The 10,592-nt window shown below is 39.0% G+C and overlaps 1 protein-coding gene across 1 annotated transcript in view; it reads left to right on the plus strand.

The window, feature by feature from the left end:
* The first annotated feature begins 3,207 nt into the window (after positions 1-3,207).
* Positions 3,208-10,592, plus strand: part of LOC127194216 (probable inactive serine protease 58) — a 7,920-nt gene continuing 535 nt past the window's right edge. The window contains exons 1-4 of the mRNA XM_051151540.1: positions 3,208-3,247; positions 3,941-4,106; positions 6,590-6,840; positions 10,441-10,586. Coding sequence (XP_051007497.1) covers positions 3,208-3,247; positions 3,941-4,106; positions 6,590-6,840; positions 10,441-10,586 — 603 coding nt within the window. The remainder of the gene's footprint in view (positions 3,248-3,940; positions 4,107-6,589; positions 6,841-10,440; positions 10,587-10,592) is intronic.

Consider the following 10,592-nt stretch of genomic DNA (forward strand, 5'->3'; position numbering starts at 1 on the left):
ATCTCAAAAATTATAAAACAATATAAGTCAGTATATATGTATATAAAATTGTCAAAGAATAGACAAATATGAAAAATGAGAAGATGGACAGAATATTGAACTATTTTATGGAAAGAATTTGAAGGACTCTTTTGTCGTACATTTAATCTAATCAATCAAACTCACTTGACATATGGGAGACTCTATGAAACATTGCTATTATGAAGATGAGTAAGTTTACGATTCCCATTACATTAAAAGATAATTAGGTGTTTGTTAATGTCATAAGAGAAATTTTGCTACAATAAACATTAGTCATAGCAGCCATGTAGCATGAGTTATAAAACTCAGACAATGACACTAAAATTCAGAGTTAAAAATTAATTGCCGAAAGTCACTAAAGATCGAAAAAAGCCCAGAATGTCCTCATTGCCAAACCATTACTGCTTCTGTGTCAGAATGCTACATTTTCCTTTATTTTTATCTAAAATCACAGCTTTTCTTCATTTCCCTCATGTTTACCCACCATTAAGTTCCCATTCTCCAAGGTCTTCTTTTCCAAAGATGTATTACTACTTGTCATAGACTCTGTGTTGAATGCTTGGGTATTGGACAGTGATAGAGTTTCTAAGGACTAGGCCTAACTGGAGGAAATGTACCACTGAGGGTGTAGCTTTGCAGAATATACATGTTTCCTAGTGTCGTCTCCTTTCTACTCTTTCCTGTCTACATTAGGGTGAGTACCCTCTGCCACATGCCTCCATTCCCATGATGTTCTGCCTTGCCATGACCCAAAATGAATTAAGCCCAAAATTGTTGACCTCTGAAATCATGAGGAAAAATAAGTTTTTCCTCAAATTATCTTAGAAATTTATCCAAATAATGAAAAGCTGAGGATCACACTGTTAGAGTAGCCGTGGTCTTTGGCAACAATCTGCCTCTATTCCATCCCAACAAATTAGGACAGATTATGTGCTAAATTAAGTAAGGAGAAAATTGTAATGAAGAATGCATATACATTTAAGATCAAGGTTCCAAATGTGGTGGTTATCTGTGCTCTGAGTCCAGCTTGCGAGTGGATCGCCCCCCTCTCTTTTATCTCTCCCCCTCTCTCTCATACACACACACACACACACACACACACACACACACACACTGCTTTAGCTCCTTACTGGCTCTCAAGTCATCATTGCCTCACCAACCATGCAGAGAAGGATCTTCAATAAAAATCCAACCACATGGTTCCTGTGTTTATCTGGAATGATCTAATGGAAAGGACATAGTGAGGAGCACAGAAAGTACTGAACAAATGGAGTAGGTTTGCACAAGGAAGTACAGCCCACCCTGGTGATAAGGTTGAAAAAAATGTATGTCAGCTCAGGTAGCCATCACAAAACACCAGATACTAGGATGTGTGTGTGTGTGTGTGTGTGTGTGTGTGTGTGTGTGTGTGTGTGTGTGTGTGTATCTTTTGTAGGGTGCTGAATCCAAGATCCAGGCAATGGGGGATCTTGGGAGTACCCTGATTTTCTGGTGTATCCCCATACCAACCAGTAACTGCATCCTCACATGGTCATGTGAGCTACCTCTGGCCCTCTCCACATTTCCCCAACTTGCTTAACCCTAATTATTTTTCAAGACACCTCTGTTTTTGTACCATCTTGTCTTAGGTGACTATTTTATCAGACAAATATCAAAGGAATACAATCATGCTGTCCACAGGAGACTCTGAATATAGACAGTGTACAGGAAGATAGTGCCACCATTGCCCACTGTCTAATCTGTTTTAATTTTTGCTGATATTTGACTGATAAGCTAAGTTCAAATGTAGCATTATTATTGCCCCTACGATGAAGCTAACTAAGTTCCTTTAGTGTGAAATCAATAGGCTCCTAAATGTACAGTCATAACTAACCTCAGTATTATTCCTTAGTTGTCACTAAACTACTGTTTTGTTTTGTTAAAAGGAATATAGGGAGAGTTGGAGAGGAGAAATGTGGGGGGTGGATATGATCATAGTTTGTTATATATATTTATAAAATTCTCAATAAAAATAGGTAAACCTACTTATTTGTTACCTACCTTGGGGGGTGGCAATCAGGAAATTATTATGTCAGATTTTCTTATTTAAAAAAGAACATGGTTCATTCAAAACAAAAGCAGTGTACAAAACAAAAATGAAAAAGGAAGAAAATTGGTTTCATTTACTATTCCAACCAAATAGTGGCAGCAGGGTAGATTTTACTCTAAACCTTTACTGGGGTGATGAGGGTTAAATAAGTTTTAGATGGGATGATTCAGAGTCAGGGTTGTTTTGCAATGGATTGGAAATCCCCAGTTAGGTGAATAGAAAATGTTTAAGAATGGCTAATTTTAAGGAAATAAACTTCTATCTTACCTCCTTATTTATGAAGAAAAATAAAAGTTTGGAAGGTTTGTGTCTGGCCTAGTGAGAAAAATCTAAGCATAATGATCTGTTGTGGGAAAACAAGGGAGTGAGCAAAGTCTTAGCAGAGTATAAAAAATAAATAATAAATAAATAAAACAAAACAAAACAATGAACGAAAGGCCTGATCCAAGTCTCATGAAAGGTGTTGTTTCACTTTAGCCCATGTCACATACAGTGAGGAGATTCAGAGCCACTGCTCTTTGCTAGGAGTCTAGGACTCATGTAAAGCTCAGTCTTGTCATAGGGAACCTGAAGAAGTCATTGAGTCCTGACTTCACCACTAACTTCCATAAGAACTATATAGGTTTCTCAGCAGCAAAATAGCAGGAGAAGAAAAAAAAAAGTATTGATATGTGTGTTTTATACATCAGTGTTCTGAGAGACTCTGGAGATGGCAAAGAGACTCTTGCAAAGACAGAGGTGCCCAGGGAGGCAAGACAAACAAAGAAGAGCCATGTCATAAAGAGGGGAGGGAAGCAGTCAGCAGTCACACCTGATAGCTGTGGAGCATTTCAGTATCACACAGGGAGCACCAAGGGCCCATCTTGATTTTCTCCCTCTCCACCTAGATCAGAGCCAGATCCTGGTGACTCCTGTACACCTTGATAGATCAGATCGTGAGAAAAGAGTTTAAAGATTTCTGCAAGATCCCTGCCTTTTCCTAAGGCCACAAGTGTTTCTCCTTCTGCTGATCTTGGTTGAAGACCCAGTTCTCCGGATTGGGACAGTTTATAGTGTATCTATTGCTGTGCTCTGCTCTGGTGAGACCATAGCTTGCCATGAAGGTTTTTTTCATCTTCACTCTCTTGAGTATAGCAGGTGAGTTTGGAGTCTAGTTTCTGCCAAGGGTGAGATCCAAAAAGGTGTCCCAGGGTTCAAATGTGGTGAAACCACCCATAGCTTGTTAGATAAGACGCAGAATGGGGAATCATTTTAAAGACAAAATTAGCTGCTGAAGGAAATCAAAGAAAAGACTCTCATTCCTCATGTTTTCCTACTAACATGCTGTCTGAGGGTGTCTGATATCTGGGGGCATTTTGAGTATGCTTCCCGCCAAGGCTTCCCAGAAACATCCCTAGGAACTGCTCAGTGGTGTCCTGAGCCTTTCCTTTTCTCTGAGGAGATGTTAGGAAACCTGGCATGAGGGAAGGGAAGTGGGCTAATCAAAGGCCATACAAACTTTGAGTTTCCATATGTTTTTTCACTGCCAAAGTCAAAAAGTATTTAAGTTATACCCCAGTTATTGGCAAAAGTTGATGTTAAGCACTAATATTTAAAGCACTTAATTGATTTTGTGCCTGTGCTGTCAGAATTCTGTCAGATAAAATTTCATCTCACCATAACAACCATTAGGTCCCTTAACATGGATAGCTTCGATGGCACATTATTTTGTGTCAAACTTTTAAATGTCAAAAATACAGACCTTGGTATCTTTGAGTAATTTTGGTTAGAGAAAACTCTACCCTAACTAAATCTTGTTTACTGAAATTTTTGTTTCTGTCCTTTCCCTAGTGAATTCTCCAGAAGCCCTTCTGGGAGAAAATTCACAGGAAGATGAAGAATTACCATATGATTTTAATATTCCTTACATGGCCTATCTACAGTCCATCCCAGAGCCTTGTGTTGGGACTCTCATTGACCCTCAGTGGGTGCTCACTGCTGCTCACTGTTCCCTACCGTAAGTGATTCCTTACTCATGGGAGCTGGGAGGGCTCTATGCTATGGAAGTTGGTCTTGGAAGCAACCTTCAATGCTTTTCATGGAATTAGAAGTTCTGAGAAGATAGAATCTTCCTCCATGTTTACCTACTTCAGTGTAGACATTAATAAGCTTTAGAAGATTTATTTCCAATATGCATCAATAAATATTCTTCAATCATTTACTATACTGTAAATGCTGTTTAATAAAAAGTCATTATGGATGAAGACAAAAATAAGGTTTCCCCATGGAACTTACATTCTGATATAAAGAGTAATCCAAAGCAGAGAAGGGGGGGAGTATAGAATAAAGCTGGAGAGCAAGGTGTGAGGTGTGGGAACCATGTATAATGAGGTCATGTTAGGTCTTTCTGAAGATATGAGGCCAGCAGTGAAAGCACAAGCCAGCTATGAATAAAGCCTGGAGATATTTGAGAGCAAGGGAACAGCATTCAGTATCTCTGATGTAACAAGGGTATGAGGGTATTGGCATGTTTAAGAATTAGTGTTGAACAGGGTGTGGCAGTACATGCTTATAGTCTCAGCACTCAGGAGGCAGAGGCAGGTGGATCTCTGTGAGTTCAAGGCCAGCCTTGTCTACAAAGTGAGTTCTGGACAGCCAAAAATACACTGAGAAACCAGGACTTAGAGAGAGAGAGAGAGAGAGAGAGAGAGAGAGAGAGAGAGAGAGAGAGAGAGAGAGAGAGAGAAGAAGAAGAAGAAGAAGAAGAAAGAAGAAGAAGAAGAAGAAGAAGAAGAAGAGGAGGAGGAGGAGGAGGAGGAGGAGGAGGAGGAAGGAAGGGAAAGGAAAGGAAAGGAAAAGAAAAGAAAAGAAAAGAAAAAGAACCAGTGTTATGTTGATGGAATACAGGGGAAAGGAAGGTAGCCATAGTAGGAAGTTGTCTAGATGGAGATCACAAAATGCAAATAAACAAGAGAAAGCAAAGAAGCTCCGTATAAAATAGGGCATCTCTTGAAAATCCATTTTCCAATCATTTTATTGTAGTGACCTCACAAATAAGAACATCACATAGCTAGGTTAACTGAATCATTCAAGCAAACACTGCCCAGTCCCAAACTCCATTCTTCCCAATGAGATTCTATACATTTAGAATGGCCATGCTGAAGCCATGGGGCTTCACTTAGGGTTTTATGGTTTCCTTATCATTTACATTTTTAGGCACATATTCACCACAAGAAGAAAAGTCAGGACAAAATTAGAAGGAAAGTGCCTTTAGATCCTCTTTCACAAGCCATGTGTCTTTCGTCTATGTGTTAAACTTCATCACCCACTACTACTTATTTTGTTCTTCTTTCTAAATGTTAATCTACAACCAGATACATATTTGTTTAAAGATATACATGGATGCAGTCCAAGCTATGGTGCCTAAGAACATTGTGTCTTTTTCTTTCTGATAATCATTTTTTTTTTTTTTTTTGGTTGGGTGTCCAGAATCCATGGAGGGGATGGAGAGACAACTCAACAGTTAACAGCATTTGCTCCTTTTGCAAGAGACCCGGACTTTGTTCCCAGTACCCACATAGCTACTCACAAGTCAAACTTCCAGGAGAATTTGGTGTCCTTTTCTGGCCTCCACAAGCACTTGCAGATACATGTGCGCAATCACCCATGCAGGCAACACACTCAAACACATAAAAGAAAAGAAAATAATTGATTTTTTTTTTTAGAATTATGTGTGAGGGAATCTTACCCAGAGCTTCAGCTCCATTTCAGATTTATGACTCTCAGCCTTCCAACTGTTCCATAGTAGTTTAGTTCAACACAGACGCATGGTTTGCTCTATACATTGGGATGGATTACACAGGAAACAACTGCAGTTCGTGGTGCTAGAGCTGGAGTTCATAAATCAGACTTCCTCTCACTCATCTCTAGAAGGGAATGCCTCCTTTCCGTGTTGCATGCCTAGCCTCCTGGTGAGAGGGGCACCTGGCTCTGAATTTGCCAGAGAATACAGCAAGAAAGGGTGACGTGGTATCTCTACAAAACTATTTATACAGCCTTAGGAATCTAGGATCAGTGCAGACAATGACCGACAAAAATAATGATGTACTTCTGAGAAGAGCACTGGGTAGGATAAGAATGTTAGAAGCAGTAGGTATCGGCTTAAAACCTGTCTGAACAAGTATGGGGTATACCAAGACTTTCAGACCTGTCAGTCATGGTGACTTCTCTACTGGCTGCTAGTTGAGATTACCCAAATCTTCATTAGAATAGGGTATATTAAGTATGCTGTGGATCTCAGATCCCATGGTGGTCATTCTATATGCACGGTAATAACATAACCATCCTGTAAACTAGTACTTTATACACATGATTAGCTCACTTCTATTACGTAGCTGAACAGTAAAGGTAAGTTGATGGGATAAGGTGACTTCTGACATTTCTTGTAGTTTGACATTCTGTGACTGTTTTCCATCTCTCTGTCTTTTCTTTTCCCCCAAGAGCTAAAATCCGACTGGGAGTTTATCAACCCAACATCAAAAATGAGAAAGAACAGATATATGGTTACTCATTGACTATAGCTCACCCTGATTTTGACGCAAAATTCCTGAGAAATGACCTGATGCTGATAAAACTCTCTTATCCTGCTGCTATAAACATGAATGTGGGAACTATAGCCATAGCTTTAGAACCCATGGTATTTAATGAAACCTGCTTTATACCAACATGGACCTGGAATAACTACAAAAACTGTGAGTGTTTGGCTTTTATTTCTTCATTTTGAGGAGGTCAGGGCTGGGAAAAGATGTAGTTGAATATACTTGATAAAAAGGAGCAATATAAAGAAAAGCTCTTTTTTTTTCCTTTTTTAAATTTTATTAACTTATTCATGTTACATCTCAATGGTTATCCTATGCCTTGTATCCTCTCATTCCTCCCTCCCTCCCATTTTCCCCTTACTCCCCTCCCCTATGACTGTGACTGAGGGGGACTTCCTCCCCCTGTATATGCTCATAGGGTATCAAGTCTCTACTAAGCTCTTAATCCTGTAATAATTGGCAGAACTCCCAGCAGGTGACAAACTCATGAGACTGATGCAGGGCAGCTACACCAACAGCAACAAATAGGTAGTAATTTAGAGATTGTTCCATCTTTAAAATACTTGAAAACTGGGACTAGCAAACTGAATTTAAATTTGAAAAAAAAAAGCCTGGGAATCCTCATAGATAAAGAAGATATTCAAAGAGAAGGGTGGGCTTCTCCGTAGGAGCTGCTGACGGTCCACCATGCACTTTTTTTTCTTTTTCTTTTTACATACACATTTATATTATTACACATGTATACAATAAACTACATACAGCAAGAAGAACTATGAAACAATCAGGAATTATATTAATGCTACATTCATAGTGTTTTGGCTATTTGTATTTGGGAACCTTGAAGAAAACATCTTTCCTATCTTGGTGCGTCTAAAATTCTGAATGTAAATCAATATCTATCATTTCTTGTCATTATCAACTTAAATCATCTATCTAGACCTACCTTGCACTTCTTAGAAGAGAGGTTAGAAAAAGCAAAGCACCCTTTCTGTGATAGGCGAGAGAACAAAGGATGCTTTAAAACCCCCTGCCACAGAGAACACAGCTGTGTCTAGTCCTGTAAGGACACATTCTCACCACTGGACCCTGATGACAAAGAAATGGTCTAAGGGGTAAAATCTACTGTCTTGCCAGTGCTAGTTCCATACAGAGTATAATTTTCATATGTTGTATTACAAGTGAAAGTTTCTCGTTTCTGGGTGGCTGCAGCTTTGGGTGGTTCATAGAAAAGTTACTACAGCATCCTTGTAGTTTCTGTCTCTAACCTGCCATACCTAATGGTAAAACAATCACAGGCCGTAGTATCAACATACATTTCTCTCTCTTATGGGCCCAACATGGCAAGAATATGATGTCCACAGGAGCCTCTCTCCCAACATGACTTTCTAACCTGCTTACTAACCCTTGATGTCTGTTACTTCCTGTGATTGTGCTTATACATTGTGCTTATCATTGGTTTTCTCAAAGTTGTTTTGTCAGGTTTAAACCCAGCTTCTGTAGTTTACACCATGAAAAGGCAACGAGAACTTTCCAAGTAAATATGTTTACACATAAAATAACCTATAGGAACTTTGATTTTTCTTAGTGCTTTGCAGCTTTTTACTTTAGAAGCAAATTGCCTATGAATCAAAGTGAATATGCCTCCTAAAAAATACATTTCATATGGGTTTTGTCCTTGATTTTTAAAGCATTGTTTGAAGTAATTCCACCACACCTTACAGAACCAATTTTTGCAGTACCATTTAAAATAAAGCAAACTACATTACATGACAATTCTATTCTATCAGCTCTGTATATCAAAATGATAACAGATGACAGACTATCTCTAAAAGGCCTCTCTGCTAAAAGTCTTACTATATATAAGAAAATCTTTACTTAAAGTAACTTCACTTACTTTCACCTAGTTTGGCGAGTAAATTTTTCCTGAAAATAAAAATATTTAAAACTCACCATAACCCCCCAGCCCCACCTCCCACCCCCACTCTCTTTTCTGATTGATATGTTTTGGTCTAACTTACATGGCACTATATTTTTAGATATGCTATCAGCTCCTTGGGTACCACAATGCTTAGCTTGATAAGTTGTTGATACTTTTTTTTTTCTTTCTTACTGCTTTCTACTTGAGACTAACATACTTAGTTCCTTGGTTAAAGTCTCTCTACCCAGACAAAGAGGACAGGAATATGATGCAGATGAAAAATATGACCTCTCAGGTATAGATACACATACATTGTATAGATGTATACAATGTATAGATACACATACATTGAAATAACCATTTACAAATGGTAAACTTAGAGACAAAAATTACGTAATCGTGTTTTAGACAATGAGGAGAGGCAGGTAATAGCAACCTACAAAATTCTATCAATAGTATTATACCAGACATTTCTCTGTTCACACATTTAAACACACAAGTTGTTACCACTATGTGACAATATAATCTTATAGCCTAGGTGCAACAGACTATAAAATGTAGCTTAGACAGGTAGTGGGGCTCCACCTTTTAGATTTGTGTAAGTACACTTTGCCTAACGATACATTTCTCAGAACATTTCCATCATTCGGTGAGGCATGACTGGAATTTAGAGACAGCAAGATGCCGTTTCAGGTAAAGGTGCTTGCCACTGAAACTGATGTCCTACATTCAGTCCCCAAAACCCACACAGTGGAAGCAAAGAACTGAATGCCACAACTTATCATTTGACCTTCACGGGCTCACCATGGCAAGGTCGCATGCATACATGCACACATGTGTGCACACATACACATAGACTCACAATAAATAAATATCTTCAAAGAGTAATTTTATATCCATGTTTTATGTGATAAAATGTAAAGAAGATGAAATAGATGCCCAACAAAAGGCTGCAGCATAGAGTGAAAGGGGAGGGAGAGAGGAATGGGAGGATACAAGGGATGGGATAACAATTGAGTTGTAATCTGAATATATTAATTAAATAAAGAGAAAAAAACAAAAAGGCTGTTCACTTACCAGGAAACTGGGACAGGGTGGAGGACATCCTATTGGGACTCTAGATGAGAGAAGCATGGGAGAAAAGCAAAGTAGAAGGATCCAGATGGTCCTAGAAACCTACAAGTAGAACAGTAGGATAGGCAGATTTAGGCCCAGGGGTCCCACTCAAACTAAGGCACCAGCCAAGGACAATACAGGTGGTAAACTTTAAACCCCTACCCAGATCTAGCCAATGGACAGAACATTCTCCACAGTTGAGTGGAGAGTGGGGTATGACTTTCACATGTACTCTGGTGCCTCATATTTGAACATGTCCCCTGGAGGGGGAGACCTAATGGCACTCAGAGGAAGGATAGCAGGCTACCAAGAAGAGACTTGATACCCTATGAACATAAACAGGGGGAGGAAGTCCCCCTCAGGAACAGTCATAGGGGAGGGGAATAAGGGGAAAATGGGGGGGAGGGAGGAATGGGAGGATACAAGGGATGGAATAACCATTGAGATGTAACAAGAATAAATTTTTTAAAAAAAGAAAAAAAAAAAGGCTGTAGCCCATGGATTTTGGATAACAAAGGGTTTTTCTACTATTTCTTTGTTGACATTTATAATCTCCAAACAATTGTTTCTGCACAAGAACCTCTAAGAGTGATTGAAGTGTCTATAGGTACCTGCATTTAATATTCTTGGGGATTAGTTGATTCACTAAATAGGGGTGGTCACAAGGTCAGTCATTGGAAGAACAACTCTGGGTCTCATTTGTCTTTTCTATCCCACAGTCAGTGACCCTGACATCCTGACATGGACAAATCGGTATTCTCTTTCCCCAAGTGACTGCTGGAACATTCTCCAGCAACATGCACAAGAAACAAGAATGAACATTATGTGCATAGGACGTTCGCTTAATGCTATATCTGCTGTTAAGGTACCT

The sequence above is a fragment of the Acomys russatus genome, chromosome 10 (genome assembly GCF_903995435.1).
Source record: "Acomys russatus chromosome 10, mAcoRus1.1, whole genome shotgun sequence".
In the NCBI taxonomy this organism is placed as follows: domain Eukaryota; kingdom Metazoa; phylum Chordata; class Mammalia; order Rodentia; family Muridae; genus Acomys; species Acomys russatus.